This window comes from Aotus nancymaae, unplaced genomic scaffold (assembly GCF_030222135.1).
Source record: "Aotus nancymaae isolate 86718 unplaced genomic scaffold, 86718_ANA_hifiasm-v0.15.2.pri h1tg000029l, whole genome shotgun sequence".
In the NCBI taxonomy this organism is placed as follows: Eukaryota; Metazoa; Chordata; class Mammalia; order Primates; family Aotidae; genus Aotus; species Aotus nancymaae.
The window spans coordinates 42,331,944-42,349,261 of NW_026988442.1; the positions used below are offsets into that span (position 1 = coordinate 42,331,944).

The 17,318-nt window shown below is 64.1% G+C and overlaps 1 protein-coding gene across 7 annotated transcripts in view; it reads right to left on the reverse strand.

Annotated features, from left to right (window-relative positions):
- KCNQ2 (potassium voltage-gated channel subfamily Q member 2) overlaps positions 1–16,102 on the reverse strand; it is a 69,846-nt gene extending 53,744 nt beyond the window's left edge. For all 7 annotated transcript variants that reach the window (XM_021672476.2, XM_021672474.2, XM_021672475.2 and 4 more), the window contains exon 1: positions 15,807–16,102. In XM_021672476.2, coding sequence (XP_021528151.1) covers positions 15,807–16,102 — 296 coding nt within the window. The remainder of the gene's footprint in view (positions 1–15,806) is intronic.
- Between the last annotated feature and the right edge of the window lie 1,216 nt (positions 16,103–17,318).

The window sequence follows — 17,318 nt, forward strand, 5'->3', positions numbered from 1 at the left end:
CGCCTTCCTTCTCCAATCTGGTTGAAGGGGTATTTCTTTTCTGGGAAAGCATGACACAGCCGCCACCACCCCGCTCCTGACTCACTTCATGCTCTTGGGGAAGAAGGTTCGGTGCAGGAGGGGTCAAGACCCCCCGGGGTCAGCCCCACAGCCCCCGCCCCTCACTCTGTGATCCTCCCAGGCCCCGCCCCTCGCTCTGTGATCCTCCCACGGTCCCACCCGTCGCTCTGTGATCCTCCCACGGCCCCGCCCCCTCACTCTGTGCTCCTCCCACGGCCCCGCCCCTCGCTCTGTGATCCTCCCACGGCCCCGCCCCCTCACTCTGTGCTCCTCCCACGGCCCCGCCCCTCGCTCTGTGATCCTGGATCCTCCCGTCAGGCACTTCCCAGCGGCTGACCCCAAGTTGGCTGAGGTTGTCTATCTCCTCTTGCGTATTTAGTGAAATGAAAACGGAACAGGTGAAGGAAGGGCAGGCAGCGGGGAGGGAAGGCGTCACCACCTCCTACCACCCTCAGCCGCTGCCGCCTGTCTCAGAGCCGGGGTTGGGTTGGGTCAGGAGGGGCCCCTGGCATCAAGACTCCACTCCCGGCCCCACGGGCTAAGCTTCTCAGCACATGCACTGCCCGCCAGGAGGGAAGCAACCCTACGGTCGGGAAGATGCTCACGTGCCCATTTCACAGACTGGGAAGCAGAGGCTTTAAGGAGACTTCCAGAGGCCCATTCGGGGACTGGCCAGAGCAGCCCCCCCGCTTGCACACTTCTCCCACTGCAGGGGGTCCTGGGGGTCCCATGCGGCCTCCTTCCAAAATTCTCTGTTCAGAATAACATCCACGCTGATGAGGCTGCACAGCCTCCCTGGAGCTGGGGCCTGGGAACACAGCAAGGCCGGGGGCCAAGCAGGAAGCTGGCGGGAGGCCGCAGCAGGCACCAGGACTGCACGGGTCTCCCTGGGGGCCCCGCTCGCTTTGTCCATCAGGCGGCCGCCTCGGCTGCAACATGGAATCTAATTTCACCGTCTAATGAACTGCTCTGCTTCCAGGACGCACGCCACCTCCCACCTCAGCAGTGACGGGCTCCAGCTCTGCTGGTGGCATCTACGTGTGAACCAGGCGTGAACCAGGTGGGACCGATCACCGCAGACCGCTGGGGCTGGAGGGGCATGGGCCACATTCGGTGCAGAGCTGCCCACGGGGACCCCCACACCGGAGCTGTCTCTTGCCCGGCACTGTGTGGCTTGCACTCGCAGCTTCCGGCAGCACCCACCTGAGCCTAAGGCCACGGGGCAGGGGTGCGAGGAGCCCAGGTGGGCCTCGGGACTGAGCCCCTAAACACTGGGTGCTCAACTGGACCCTGACAGGCCACAGGTCAGGAGGCCTCAGAAGGCCCAGCTGCTGGCCTGGCGCTCACAGCCCCCAACGGCCTGGGCCTGCCCGTGCTCACCCAGCACCTCCAGCCCTCCCCCCAACACCCCGGACAGGGAAGCGCTCTCAGGGGGCCCTCGATGCCCCCCACTGACCACGGCCCAGGATGGCTGCTTCCCTCAGCCAGCTGTGGCTCCCTCGGGAACAGGAGTGGAGGAGTAGGAGACAGGGGTTCCTAACCACTCCCGCAGCGGATGCCCAAGGCTCACAGGGACCCCAGCCCCCCAAGCAGCACACCCCCAGCCCTGCCGCAGCAACCACGGGTCCTTCCAGGGCTTTCACCCCGCCCCAGAAAGAGGGGGCATCTGCAGTGCACCCGGGGCTTGGGGAGCTGCAGCTGTGGGCGGACTCCCAGGTCCTGGCAGGAAACCCGCTGGCTCAGCACGCGGTGAAATCAGCTCCCAGGCACTGCCTCGTGACTTAGCAGCGCCTGCTCACGGTCCCTGGAGACGGAAGCTCCGCAGGGCTCATTTGTTCTCCGTTAGCCGCATGTCCCACCAGATCACAGGTGCTGGACAGAGACCCGCGCCAAAGTGCCCAGCTGGCCCCAGGCAGAGGTCCCAGCCCCCCTCCCTATCTGGCATCACCTGCCCATCCCAGCCCCTCGCAGAGGCCCCGGCCCTCCCTCCCCATCCCACATCCCCCACCCATCCCAGCCCCATACAGAGGTCCCAGCCCTCCCTCCCCATCCAGCGTCACCCGCCCCCCGACCTCCCTGGACTCGCAGCCCCTGGCCTGGGGTCCCCTGGACTTGGCTCTTCCTTCCAGCATGCCCCAACTGCCCACTCTCCACTGCCCCATTCCAGCCGAAGGCACCCCCACTCAGCCCATAGAGGAGTGTCCCTGTCCCAGCCACACCCCCTTCGACCCCAGAAACAGGCGGAGAAGCTGGGTGGGAGTGGCGGCTGGCCTAGGCGAGCCCCAGGCCCTGAGGACAGACCCGCCCCAACCTGGCCCTCGAGGCCGCTGCAGTCCCCCATGGTGGCCCCCAGGCGATCCACTCACCCAGCTCCCCTCCTGCCTTAGGCAAGTGCCCTCCCTGCCCCCAGACCTTTGCACACGCACCTCCTGCTGCCTGGAATCGTCTCCCACCCGCACATCCTGGGGTCGCCGCCTCCTCATTCCCCAGGCTTCATTCTCAGGTCACCTTCTCTGAGAAGCTGCCCGACCCTCCCTCACCCAGAGGCCCCCAACTCTCTCTCCAGGGGTCTGAGCCCCACAGGGCTAAACCCACAGGGCAGGGGTTTGCTCACCCTCCCGGAGGGAGGCCCCACATCCTCTCTTCACACTGGCTCCGAGTGCACAGCCCAGAACCTGCATGGAGGGGTCACCCCCACATCCAGGCTGGCGGCAGCTAAGACCCTGCCCTGGCCAAGCTGAGCCCGCTCGAGAGCCCAGGCCGGCAGCTGGGCCAGGGCCCACACCCAGGCATGACGGCACCGCCTTCCGAACAGCAGGAAGAGCAGGGCAAGGGCCCCAGGAGGGGGCCTGTGTGGGTCGGGGGCGCAGAGATGAGGGGGGCACACCCCACCCAGGGCACTGAACACACGTGACGCAGGCCTCGTCCCAAGAGGAATGACGGCGTGTCAGAGACGCTCATGGCCTGTCCACGGTAGCCTCACGGCAGACGCAACCCAACGTCCAGCCAGTGAGTGAGTGGACAAACTGAGGTCCACCCGTACGGCCACGGGGAGGATGAGGCAGTGACTCTCGACCCCACACAGGGAGGGACCCAAGGGCAGGCTCAGCATGGACAGCTGTACACAAAAGGGCACGGACGCCACGCCACCCACGAGAAGCGTCCGGGCACGGCGACCGCGCCTGTACTCCTGGCGCTTTGCGAGGCTCGAGACCAGCCTGGGTAACATAGTGAGATACCATCTTTACAAATAATTTGTTTAAATTGGCCAGATGTGGTGGGCACCTGCAGTCCCATCTACTCGGGGGGCAGAGGCCTGGGGTTCCCTAAGTCCAGGAGGTCGGGGCTGCAGTGAGCTGTGATTGCGACACTGCCCTCCAGCCTGGGCCAAAAGAGACCCTGTCTCAAAGATAAATAAAATAAAATGAAACAGGCAACTCGCAGAGACAGGAAGGAGACCAGCGCGTGTCCGCGTGGGGTGACAAGTTTTCAAATGGGGCTGGCGGCGGCAGACCGCCACGAACTCCTCCACTCTAAGCGCCTGTGAACTACTCACTTTAAAGTACTATGTGTACGTTGGGAGAATTTAACTTCTATTTTTAAAAGAGAAAATAAACCGAGCGTGCCGTCAAGGTCTGGGACGGCGAGTGCATGAGGGCAACCTGCCTGCCCATCAGTGGCTCTTTGCCCAGGGCGCCCACCTGTGCCTCAGTTTCTCTCTGGAACAGGGCAGGTCTGGGCAGGGAGTGCCGATGCTCACCACACCTCGTCCCCTCCAGACTCAGAGAGTTGACGGTGCTACAGCCCCCGCAGGAAAGCTGGAGTGTGGATGGGTACATTTACACCCCAGGGAGCAGACAGCGCCCGGGGCCCCTGTGAGCTGCAGAATCGCCTCTCCCTCTGTGGCTGAAGCTTGGCTCCGGCCCTGGCCCAGCCTACTCCTCCTCAGACCTGTGCTCCGGAGCTTCCCTGCCACGCACACCCCCATCCCTGGCACCTCTGAGGGGCCTGCTCGGCCTGGCTTGCACTCTCAACCCTGCAGGTCCCACCCCGTCCCTTGGCAGCTTCCAAAAGCAAAGGCCTCATGAGGCAGAAACGCCCCCAGGGAGCTGGGGTGTGGACGGGCTCCCTCCTCAACAAGGGGACTCCTCCTGAGAAACTCCATGCTCCCTTCATGGGCTCAAGCTGCCCGTCAGCCCCACCCAAAACCCTTTCAGATGCTGAGGGCACCTCAACAGAGGCACTCCTGACCGAGGCCCCCCGGAGGACAGCAGGGCCTAACCCCCTCCAAGCAGGCCAGTGCCCTCAGCTGGTCCATGGCTCAGCTCCAGTCCCTGGCCCCCACAAACGTCCTAGTGATGCCCTCTCTTGGCCTCCACTTGCACACCTCTGGCGACAGAGGGCTCACCCCACAGAAAGAACCTCGTTCCAACACGAACCCCTCCTGGGCCAGCCTGGGTCTTCCCTCTCCCCTCACCAGCCTTCCTGGTGAAGCAGCACAGGGTCAGGGCTGCCTCAGCTGGTCCTGGTCACCTACTCACATTCAGGCAGACCCAGGGCCTGCAGCACAGCCTGGACGGGACACATTTGGATCCCCAAGTCATGCGGACATGTCCCCAGGACAGACGTGGCATCGACATCCACGTGGGGACTCCCACCACACGGCGACTCTGTGGCTACCTGTGTCCACAGGCGGCCGGACAGGCGCGCCGACGGCGACCACTCGGCTCGAGGGGCTCATCTCGCCCGTGAGAAGTCCGGACAAGACGCCGTCAACACTGCAAGGATGGGGCCGCTTGAATCCTGCTCTGTTCGGAACTGCACGGGCGGGCACAGGAGGGCACGGGCGCCTGGGAAGAAATCAGGAAGGGCAAACGTCCTTTCCTGCTTCCCGCATGTCCCCGTCTCCTGCAGTGGGTGTGCTTATCTTTGTCAACAGAAGAAAATAACCCATGACCAAGTGTTTACTTAAGAAACGAAGGGCAGCAGGGCCTCCAGACCCCCTCGCCCTGGCAGACGCAGTCCTGTCCGCCCACCGCTCAGGCGAGGCCCCCTACTTCCATCATGGGATCTTAACTCAGCTCTTGGCTAATTAAACAGCACCCTTGGGAGAGGATGGTCTCGGATAAGCTGGCTCAGCTCTAATTGCAGAGGAGAGAAGCCGGCCGGGTACCCTGTCCCAGCAACCCCTTGCAATCATTCCTCAGGCAGGCATCTCCCAAACACCAGCCCCTCCCTGAAGCCACCCAGAGGTGAGCCAAGCCCCCGACTCTGTGGCCTGGGCGGATGCCAGGAATCACCAAGAGACCTCTGGCCCACGAGGAGACACAGCTGCAGCTCCTGGTCAGGACCACGGCCAGCACCCGGCGAGGCCCTCCTCTTCCCCACTCCCGCCACACCCCTTCCCCCCATCCCCAAGGATGGCCCCAGTGCCCAGCCAGGTAGGAGGCCAGAGATAGCACCTACCCCAGGCAGCAGGGAGGAGGCCACATCTACCCCAGGGAACAGGGCATCTGCCCCCACATCAGCCACATGAGCAGCAAGTGGCCAGGAGTGGGGCCCAGAGCCTCCCTTCCCTGCACCCACCTTCTGTCTCCAGCCTGGACGGGTTTCCATAAAGATGTAACTTTTCAATGACAGGAAAAGTGAGCGTCAATTTCTCTGCACATTTGGTCCAAGGAGAAGCAGCCTTTGAGATGAGAACATTTTTACAGCAACCAGACGGCTTCTAGGAATTCACCCTGCACACGTGTGGAGGTGTGCACGGAGCCCCATGCAGCACCATTCGCAGCAGCAAAGTCCCAGCACCTGCTTCAAGGTCCATCAGTGCGAACTGGTCAGAGAAGTCGTGAGCAGGGCAGAGGAGGCACGGCCACACACACACGGCAGGACACGGAGCGGCTCCACACGTGTGAGGAGGGGTGAGTGAACACACAGACACGTTGGGACAGGGTACCCGGCCGGCTTCTTGCCTCTGCAATTAGAGCCAAGCCAGCTTATCCAAGACCATCCCCTCCCATGGGTGCTGTTTTAATTAGCCAAGAGCTGAGTTGAGATCATGTGACAGAAGTGAGGGGCCTCGCCTGAGCAGTGGGCGGACAGGACCGCGTCTGTCAGGGCAAGGAGGTCTGGGCTGCACTGAGGCACGCATGCAGAGAACAGCTCCAGGAACGGGTCCGTGGCGGACCCGGGGCAGAGAACGGCCCCAGGAGAGGGTCCGTGGCGGACCCAGGGCAGAGAACCGCCCCAGAAGAGGGTCCGTGGCGGACCCAGGGCAGAGAACCGCCCCAGGAGAGGGTCCGTGGCGGACCCGGGGCAGAGAACGGCCCTAGGAGAGGCGCCGTGCAGACAGGGCGGGGACGGGGCAGCTCACAGGGAGCAAATCAACCCGGGCTGGATGTCACTTTACACAGTCCAGGGTTCCTGTGGATGTCTTTTCTGTGTGTGCGTGTTGTGTGAATCTGACCTAATCTGGAAGAACAGATAAGAAGGGGGTCATCTTGGGAGGCCGAGGCGGGTGGATCACAAGGTCAAGAGATCGAGACCATCCTGGTCAACATGGTGAAACCCCGTCTCTACTAAAAATACAAAAAATTAGCTGGGCATAGTGGCGCATGCCTGTAATCCCAGCTACTCGGGAGGCTGAGGCAGGAGAATTGCCTGAACCCAGGAGGCGGAGGTTGCGGTGAGCCAAGATCACGCCATTGCACTCCAGCCTGGGTAACAAGAGCGAAACTCCGTCTCAAAAAAAAAAAGAAGGGGGTCATCTCCCAGCTGGCGGAAGGCTAGAGCTAGCCCAGGACTTCCCAGCTACAGTGAGCTATGCTCACACCACGGCACTCAGCCTGGGCCACAGAGTGAGGCGCCTGCTCTCAAAATAAATAAATAACAGAATACGGACATCAGGCCCTGCCCGGCCCCATCTGGTCTACAAAGGGGACTCCAGGCCACCTCCTGCTCCAACCTAGGGCGACGATCTGCGCTGACCCTGACCACACTCCTCCAGGGAAGCGCCCCCAGCCGGCTGAGTGCACTGCCCTTCCCCTGGCCTCAGCCTCCACGATGGACAAACTTTGAAGTCCAGCACGTGCCCTCTGCACCCTGAGCCCCAGCTCAGAACCCTGCACCCGCACACAGGCCCAGAAACACATTAACCAGGCACCCGCAGCCCCTCGGAGCAGGGACCCCAACCTCTCATCCCTGCCCGAAGCTTCTCCCCACCTCCTCCCAGGACGGGGAGCCACGGAGAACCTGGCCTTCCGCTCCCACTCACCCTTCTCTTGTGTTTTCCAAGCCTAGACAGAAAAGCAAACTCGAAAGTCCTCAGGCCTTCAGCTCAGGTCAAGGCTAAGGGCTCCGTGGGAAGGAACAGAACTAGAGAAGGCCTGAGGACGAGGCGGGGCAGGCAGATGCCTCCATGCCCAGCTACCGAGGAAGATTCCAGAAGGAGGCTCCCTGCAGGCCGGGCAGCCTGGAGCCCAGCCCGTCACGCCCCCCAGGAGCTGCCCCCCCACACTGAGATGATTCAGGGATCGGAGACTGAGTGCTGAGCCAGCTCCCCACAGGACTGCTCTTCTGTACATCCAAAGAATCATTCCCGCTAATCCAAAAAAATTAAAGACTAATTTTACTCAAGCTGGGCAGGCAGTGGAGCCTAATGACAGTTCCAGAGCATGTCTGGAAAACATCCTCATCCCCCGAGCGAGGCAGCCATGTTCCAAACCACCCCTTCCCCTGCAAGAGGTCACCCACATCCCCTGCCCAGGGCCAGCCACGTTGCCGGCACTGGGAGCTCCGGGCAGCTGGTGTCCCGGGAGAAGCATTCTCGGAGGCCTGCCTCTCCACCCAAGCAGACGCCTCCTGAGGGGGGAGGGGACGCCAAGTGCCCGAGGCCTCCCCCACCCCAGCCCCTCACCGGGCACAGGGTCTGTGGTTTAGAAGGGACATGAAGCTCTGTGGAGAGATCACGTCGCCCGTCCTCCACCACACACTGTCCTGGGGATCCGTGAGTCACACCCCCGATGCACAGCAGCCTGCACCGCAGTGCAAGGACCCCTTTCAAGACCGAGGCCTCCACCGGGGCCGCCTAATCCCCCCGGGAGCACAGCACAGGCCCACTGCCAACAGGAGCAAGCGCCTGCACTCTGGTCCCCACGCAGGAACGGCCCTGGGCCTGCAGCCCACACTCCGGCTCCACTCTCCACAGGAAAGGGCTTCCAGAACCCAGCCACTCAGTGCACGGGGGCCGGGGCCTGCTGACTCAGAAGCAAGTGACACACTGATCAGCATTCAAACTTGCCAGCGGATCAGCCAAGCCCTGCGCACGGGGCTCTCCCCATGGGACTCAGGACTCCCCTGCCCTTCCCAGGGCGTCTCCCCAACACGCCCCACCCTCTCCATGGGCTGCAGATGCCCATGACCCTAGAACACTCAACAAGACGACTCAGAGCGGGTTACAGAGAAAGAAGAGCCACACAAAGTCACCCAGGCACGTTACTTCAGAAGTGCCCATCCTCCTGGAAGTGCTGGCCCCAGAGGTCTCACTGGGAACCTCTGGCTGGGCCCCCAGAAGCAACAGACTCGGGTTTGGGGCTGAGGCCATCCCAGCAGCTCTCCAGTCTGCCAGACCTCAGCGCACTCCCATCAGGGCAGCAAGAGCCAGAGCTCCTCACCCCATTTCCTCCTGGATGAATTAAAAGCGTGACCCATCCTAGCTTCAGACAACGAAAACTCTAACCCTCCATGTCCCAGACTCCAGACCAACCCATTTGCTACGCAGCCTCCTGAGCCACTTAGTCCTCCAGCCGTTGAACGGGTGCCGCCCACCATACACAGGAGGCCGTGCCTCCTCCTCCGAGCATGTGCAGGGCCTCCCCTCAGCAAGGCGCCACTGGGCGACCCCCGGGCTGCCAGTGTTGTGAAAGGCAGAGCGGAGCTCCAGCCCCACAGAGGCACACGGCCGTGCCGCAGGCGCCCAGGTTCCGGCACGGCGGCTGTAGCTCCACGCTCCGCGCTAAAGGCGGCCTCCCTGCTGCGCCCGCGTTGGGGCTGACGTGTCCTGGTGGCTTCTCCGGCGCAGCCCGCGTGGAAACCAAAGCTTGCATCACCGCTCCTTCCTCTTCCACGGCCTCAGCGGCTCACGGGTAAAACCTGCCCTCACTGCTGTGTTTCAAGCCGAAGACCATTCCTGTCCTCCAAGCCTCAACGCTCAGGATGCTGAGAACATGCCAGAAGCCAGGACAGGAGGAAGGACACCCCCGAACACCCAGCACACACGGGGCAGGCACCTTCGTTCCGCAGCCAGTCCCACACGACAAGCAGGCAAGCTCCCGACGCTGGAGCCGGGGCCTCGAGTGTCAACCCGGGACCTCCCCCGGAACCGCAGCACAGACCTCCCCATCACCGCCCAGCCGCCGAACAACGGGGCTGAGAATCGGACCCATTCTCAGACAGACGGACCGGCCGGCGGCCTTCCTCCTGGCCTCCATGCTCCGCCGGGGTGAGGCCTCCATTCTTCTGAACGCACCTCACGGCCACGGCGACAGCTGAGCTCTGTGAACGTCACGCCAGGCGTCGTGTGGAGTGCCTCGCATGCGTAATCCCCGTGGCAATCACACGAGGCAGACGCAGAACGGGTGCCCCCACCGTGCAGACGAGGAAACTCGCATCTGGGACCATAGCGAGAGCCCCAGCCCTGCCCTCCCTGAGCCTCATGCCCCAACCCCCCCCGCCCCGACTCATGACAAACGCAGGGCCCTGGGAACAGTCTTCACAGGTCACAGCCAAACAGGGGCACGTCTCACGGGGTGGAGGCGGAGGGGAGGGGGGCTGCATCCGCAGACACACACACACACGAAGCAGTTCTCCGACTCAGCGCTTCCCAAGGTCCCGCCTGGGCTCTGTCTGTCTCTGTCTGTGATCATGACATGTCGGGTACAAGGGACATCGCAGGCACCACCCCACCAGCCTCACCCCCATCTCCCAAAACGGGCACACTGCTCTCCCGTGAGCCTTTGACGGGACACGTCCTGGCCCCTGGCGCCAGCCTCCCGTCCAAGTTCAAGTGGACACTGGGAGAGCACAGGAGGCCCCTCCCCAGACCCGGGGCAAAGCGGCTCAACCATCCACATCCCTCCCCCCTGGACTCGAGGTCCTCACAGGTCCTCCTTGGTCCTCTGGACTTGCCCATTTTCGTAGAGAAGAACTGACTCTGTGCAGCAGATCCATGTCCTGACACTGGAAGCAGCTTCAGGCTGAGGCTGGCCTGGCTCCTGTGCCTGTGTCTGTGGAATGTCATCTCCTACAGGGCTGAGGCTGGCCCGGCTCCTGTCTGTGTCTGTGGAATGTCATCTCCTACAGGGCTGAGGCTGGCCCGGCTCCTGCGTCTGTGTCTGTGGAATGTCATCTCCTACAGGGCTGAGGCTGGCCCGGCTTCTGTCTGTGTCTGTGGAATGTCATCACCCACAGGGCTGAGGCTGGCCCGACTCCTGCGTCTGTGTCTGTGGAATGTCATCTCCCACAGGGCTGAGGCTGGCCCGGCTCCTGCGTCTGTGTCTGTGGAATGTCATCTCCCACAGGGCTGAGGCTGGCCCGGCTCCTGCGTCTGTGTCTGTGGAATGTCATCTCCCACAGGGCTGAGGCTGGCCCGGCTCCTGCGTCTGTGTCTGTGGAATGTCATCTCCCACAGGGCTGAGGCTGGCCCGGCTCCTGCGTCTGTGTCTGTGGAATGTCATCTCCCACAGGGCTGAGGCTGGCCCGGCTCCTGCGTCTGTGTCTGTGGAATGTCATCTCCCACAGGGCTGAGGCTGGCCCGGCTCCTGCGTCTGTGTCTGTGGAATGTCATCTCCTACAGGGCTGAGGCTGGCCCGGCTCCTGTGTGTGTCTGTGGAATGTCACTCCTACAGGGCTGAGGCTGCCCCGTGCTCTTGGGAACAGCTACCAGACAGTCTTGCCGAGTGCACACAGAGGGCATGGACGTGTCAGGAGCACAGGGAGTAGCGGAGATCCATCAGTTCGTTCATTTATTGACCAAAACGCTATCTGCAGACACTCCACCCCACCGCACTCAGCCTGTGCCCTCGGAAGTGACCACAGCTCAAAACACTCCAGGATCTAAGCCTTTTCAAAGCTGGAGGCCGGCCTCCCACGTGATCAGCATTGGGGAGGCTGAGAATCCCCGGCTGTGCCCACACCCAGGCCACCGGGGCCTCTGCAGAGATTGGCTTGCAGCGATTTCTAATAAATCAGGTTTTCCCTGCTGTCACCTGTGGGATGATCAGGAGCTTCCTGCTAATCCACCAGTGTTCCCATCCTCTTGCAGACACAGAACGTGCGTAGTGACTGACTCCACCGTGTACCTAGGCAGAGTCATGTACAATATTTTATCACTCCTCAGCAAGGTGGGGCGGCTCATGTCTGTAATCCCAGCAGTTTGAGAGGCTGAGACGGGCAGATCACGAGGTCAGGAGTTCAAGACCAGCCTGGCCAATGGGACAAAACCCCATCTCTACTAAAAAATACAAAAATTACCGGGGTGTGGTGGTGCACGCCTGTAGTCCCAGCTACTCTGGAGGCTGAGGCAGGAGAATCCCTTGACCCAGGACACAGAGGTTGCAGTGAGCTGAGATCTCAACACTGCACTCCAGCCTGGGCAGCACAGTGAGACGCCATCACCAAAAATAAAAAATAAAATGAAATATTTTATCACTCCATAGTAATTTCACTTTAAATTATTTGGTGAGGGACAGAAATCCTGCCAGGAGGCCCAAGACCTCCTGCCAGGCCAAGGGATGCCCGAGGAACCAAAGAAATCAGGTTTCTCTGGAAGCCGCCGCTCTCTGAGGCTTTTTCACCTTTCAGGAAATTTCTGTAAGATTTCCCACCCAGGAGGCTGTGGGAAGAAGGGGAATGTGGCCTTTCAAACACTCCAGTCTCTTTCTCGGCACAAAATGCTCCATCAGCAAAGACCGGATCCTGGTCCCGCCCGGGTCCCCCTCTGTGCTGGGTACAGCCTAAAGCAGCCCTACCAAGAAGAGAGCGGCCGAACCCACCCCTGCGCCCGGAGCTGCCCACCCCAGCCAGCCCTCCCAGGGCTCGCATCTGCTTCGGAGCTGAAGGGGTGGGAGGGGCCGGGCAGCCTGGGCCCCGGCACAACCCGAGTTATCCAGGGCTGTGTGGGGGAATCGCCTGGGCCCCGACAGCGGGCGACCTGAACGAGGCCCTCCAGCCCCAGGACCCCCTGCAGTGAAATGAGAGACAGTATCTGTCCAAGCAGCCCAGGGCCACAGGCCCCCGAAACCCGGGATCCCATCTGAGGCCTGGCCCGAAAGCCAAGACGGCAGAGCGAACCCCACGGACAGGCCTCCGGTGCCAGAGTGCCCATCCGGCCTATTCCAAACACACTTTCACCCTGGCCACTCAACGTGGCTTGGCTGCTGTCAAGTTTAAGCAATCTCCACCCCCAAGCTCTCATCTCAGCTGGGACCGCCCCCTTTCAGTTAAGCAGGACTCTGGAGCTTCCTCAACCTTCCTCAGCCTCAGTTTCCCCATCCATAAAGATGGGGCTGCGTGACCCTCTGGTGGGCTCGAACTGAGCAGTCACTGAGGCTGGCACCCAGCGGGAGTGGAGCAGAGCTCCCTTTCGCACGCCCAGCAACCCATGCGGAGAGCCTGGACAAGGAGATTCAACTCCGTGATGGAGCAGTGCCCGGGGCAGGTCCCGGCTGTGAGCAGCTGGGCAGCAGGAGAGAGAGGCTTGAGCCTGGGGCTCAGGCTCTGAAGGGCCCCCATGGAGCTCCGGCCCAGGGTCCCCTGCGGCAGCCCCAGGGGCACATCATCTGCTGAGTCTGGGCCACTTCTGCCGGTCACAATCCCTTTGGGAGGGCCTGGAAGAGCTGGGCCGGCACCCAACCCACCAGGTGGAGAGCAGGTCCTAGACGCCCTTCTGGCTCAGGGAAGCCCTGTCTCCAGAGCTTCTGGGGAAGCTCCCAGGCAGTGTGAGCAGAGGCCACAGCTCCCCACAGAGGAGCCGCGGTGGAGAAAGCCCCTCCCCAGCTCGGGGGCAGCGGGGCCTGGCCTGACGCCCACCAAGCCCTGGGGTCATGGGGCAGCAGCCACCGCCCTCTCCACCCCAGGCAGTGGCCACCCCGGGTCCAGCAGGGATGCCCAGAAAGGCTCTCACAACTTGACCTCTATAAAGCCAGATGCTGGTGGTAACAGGCAAAAGGCAGGTGTGGCCCTGGGGACCTGTGTCCAGCCAAAGCTGAGTGAGCAGCCAGGGAGCCCAGCCGTCCCCCACCCCCGGCCGCCCCAGGCCCAACTCACCTCCATATCCATTTAACTGATGAATAAACAGACAAATCACGGCCAATGAGTAACACAAGCCAGTCCACACTGGGCCGGCAGAGGACACCGGGCCAACAGGCCTCCCAAGTTGGGGTGGCTGCACCCCAAGGATGCACTGGGCCACGGCGACAGCAGAGAACTCCATGCCAGGGACGTGGGGGCCAGGCAGTGAGCTGCACCAGCAGTGCTGAGCCTGGACTGTCCCTTCCACAGAGGGTACCGGGCCGGCCTGGAAGAGGGGGACACCCCACAGAGCCCAGGGCGAGAAGCAGCTGTGCCGAAATTACCGACGGAAAACTGACGTATGCAGAGGTTCTGAGACCAGCCCCAAGTGTCCAACCCGAGGCAGGACCAGAGACCCTGCTCTCCGGCCCTGCCCCTCAGAAAATCCAGCCAGTGGGGCCGCCTCCCTGAGTCCAAGCCACCCTGGCCGGGGAGCTGGGGGCCCAGGGAGGTTCAGGGAGCCCCGTGCCCACAGTGAAGGAGCTAAGAGGCCTGTGCAGGCGGGTGGGCGGGCTGCTCGGATGTTGAGGGTCTCTGAAGAATCCCCACATGCCGCTGCTCTACAGAGGGGCTGTCCCAACCCAGGGCCCTCGGGAGACGGCTCAGACCCCATGTGCAAGGGCTCCCCACGCTTTGCCACAGCTCTGGACACAGCCACTCTCAGAAGACAGAAATAGGAAGGAGGGTCAGAGGGACAGAGGGACAGAGGGGCAGACCAATGCAGGCCCAGGTGGGGGTGGCCAGGCAGAGAGCTGCTGGCCTGACAGGAGCCTCAGGAGATGCTGCTGGCCGGGAACAGCCACGCTCGGCCCAGGGATCCCGGACTCAAAGCAGGACAAACTCCTGGCGGCACCACAGGTCAGACGCAGAGTGGGGCGCCGGCCACCGAGGCCCAGGCCACCTGGGCAGGCGGGCCGTGGGCTGGGCTCTGTCCCATCCTCCTCACGGAAGTCACCTTGGGCTGGGACCTGACTGACCAGCACCAGTCCACCAAGAGCCCGATGGCCTCAGCCAGGTGAGGGCCGAAAGGAGAGGCCGTTCCGAGGACATGGAGGCTCATCCGGGACCCAGGGCATGGACCCTGGACTGGAAAGGCCAGATTCACATCCTGGGGGCAGCAGGGGCTGGTGCCCTCTCGGGACCCAGGAGGTCGCAGAAGCCTCTGCCTGGGTAGTCCCAGGCCCACCTCGGAGGCTGCACGCCCAGGGGCCCCCAGGAGAGACCCCCTGCAAGTGGCCTCGCTTTTTCCTCTGAGACCATCCCCTACCCCAAAATCCTCCCAGATCACACTCCACGGAGCGTCTGCTGAGGGCACACTCAAGGCCACACGCACGCTGGGGCACACTCGCGGGGCACACGCCGCATTCGGCCAGGTGGGTGCCCGGCCAGCGCATCGCCACTCAGCTCCTCATTCCCATCCCAAAATGCCTCTCACACAAAATGGCCGGTCCCAGAGCTCGGCGGGCCCGCGTGGAGCTGGGATGCGAGAGCAGCTAGCGCCCTGGCGCGGGGAGGCCGCGCGCGCACACGGAACACGCGGAACACCCGTGTGCGCACGAGCGCAGGCTCAGCCACCCCCCAGCAGCCCGACCTGAGGCAGCCGTGACCTGAGCCTCCCCGGGGAGCAGGGACAGCCCCTCCAGGGCCAGGGCTGGGGGTCCCGGGTCTGCCGCAGCCCCTCCCCCGGCCTCGCTCCGCCAAGGACGGGGTCCTGAGCCCAGATGGGCACGGGGGTGGCCGGCGGCTGCAGATGGGTCAGAGCCGCGCTGCGTGCGGGAGCTGCGGGGGCCGCGCGGGGCCGGGGCGGGGGTGGGGGTGTCATGTGAGGGCCCCTCCCCCACGTCAGCAACCCAGAATCTCCCCCCAGCCTGAGGGACAGAGGCTTGGGAGGATGGCGGAGGAGAGACCAGAGCCTCCCCGCCGCCCCCGCCTGGTGGGGCGGCCCCAGCCCCGAGGGTCCCCGAGAGTCCTCGAGAGCCCAGATCCAGCGCCCGCCACCCTCTCTCCCCGGCCGGCCCTTTGTTCGGCGCCGCGGCCGCGGGGAGGGGCCTCCCTGGTGAGGAGGGGGCTGGGGCGCCCGCACTTCTCCGTCCCGCGGGGGAGGGGCGCGCGACCCGGCCTGGAGCCCCCCACGCCGACCTGAACTGCCCCGGACCCCGGAACCCCCTCCTGCCTGCGCGCTCCAAAACCGCTCTCCAAAATCTCTCCAGTCTCCGCCCGACACTTCGGCGGGGGGCGCCGTCCCTGGACCCGGACCCGGACCCCGACCCCACGCGCAGGGACGCGCCGCGCGCGCTCCGACACACGCGCTGGGGGCGCCGAGGGGGGGCCCCAGGGGGGTACGTCGGAGGGGCGCCGAGGGGAGCCCCCCGCGCCCCGCGCCCCCGCCGGCCACTCACACGTAGGCGTGGTAGATGAACGCCCAGCCGCGCGGCCGCTCCAGCACGTTGTAGAGGAAATTCTGCAGCTTGCGGTAGAAGGCGTTGCGCTTGGGGGGCTTCCCGGCGCCCGCGCCGCCCGCGCGGGGCTTGCTTAGGATGCTGCCGCGCTTGGGGGCCTCGGAGCCGGCGATCAGCAGCGCGCCGTCCCGAGTGGAGTCGGGCGCGCCGGGGTCCAGCCCCACGAAGCCCACCTTAAGCTTCTTCTCCCCGCTCGGGCCGGGGTACACGCCGCCGTTGCGCGACTTCTGCACCATGGTGCCGGGCGGCGCCTCGGCCGGGCGCAGGCTCAGCGGGGGCGGCGCGCGGGGGGCGGCGCGGGCCCCAGCCCAGGCCCCCGGGCCGGGAACCGCATGGCCGAGGCGGCGGCGGCGCTCCTGCCGGGCTCGGGCCGCGCGCGGAGACGCTGCGGCCACCTCGCTCCGCGCGCACCTCGGCGCCTGGCCCGCGGCCGCGCGGCTCCGCCCGCCGCCTCGCCCCGCCCCGCGTTAACCCCCGCGATGCCACGGGGGCGGGGAGGAGAGCGGAGGGGAGGGGTGGAGAGAGAAGGGGAGGAGAGAGGAAGCGGGGAAGGGGTAGGCCCCCCCACTCCGCAACGCCACTGGTGGGGGAAGAGGGTGGGAGGTGGGAGGGGGGACCGCAGGACCAGAACCTCTGGGCTGAGCCTGCCCACCCCCAACCCCTGGCCATGTGCACACTGACCCTGCGGTTACCTTTGAGTCTCACAAGACCAACCAAGCGGACCTTCCTGGTGGCGCCAGTGCTCTCTGGGGTCCCAGTGCAGTGCCCAGCGTCTAACCAGGACTGGAGTCTTCTCAGCTGGGCCCTGGGAGTGGACGCCTCCGGAAAGGTGTGGGGGTACGGGACCTCCCCAAGCCTCTGTTAGGGTTCAGCCCACAGGGACCTCATGCTCTTGGCTCAGGGTTGCTCAGGCAGTGGGATCCCCTAGACCCCAGGGTGTGGACAAGGAGGGTCTGCGGAGGCTGGAGGTGCCTGGAAGGAAAGCGGCCCGGGCAAAGGGGGCATCCGCAGAGGCCCCAAGGCAGGAAGAGGAGCAAGGGCCGTGGGGGGTGGGATGGGGGAGAGTCACCCCAGAGGGACTTTAAGCCCCCCAAGGGGCATGGACTTTGTTCTGCAGACCCCAGAAGGGGCTTGCGGCAGGGGCAGGGACTGGAGGGTGGCCCCAGGGCAGCACAGAGGCCAAGTGCCGCACCTCAGGACAAAGAAGTCAGATCTGTCCCCCCACAGATGGGACGCTGTTCCTTGGAGGCGAGTGGGCGGAGGTGGCCTCCCCATGGCCGGGAGCCCTGTGTCCTGGGAGGGGTCCCTCCGGAGCTGCTGCCGGGAGATGAAGGGACCCCTGAGGCTCCGTGCTGTCTGCCCCCTGGGTGCCCCACCACCGGGCCTTCCTCTACACACCCAGGAGCCCAGCCTGTTTGCAGGTTCGCCTGGCACCATAAATTCTACCCAGAG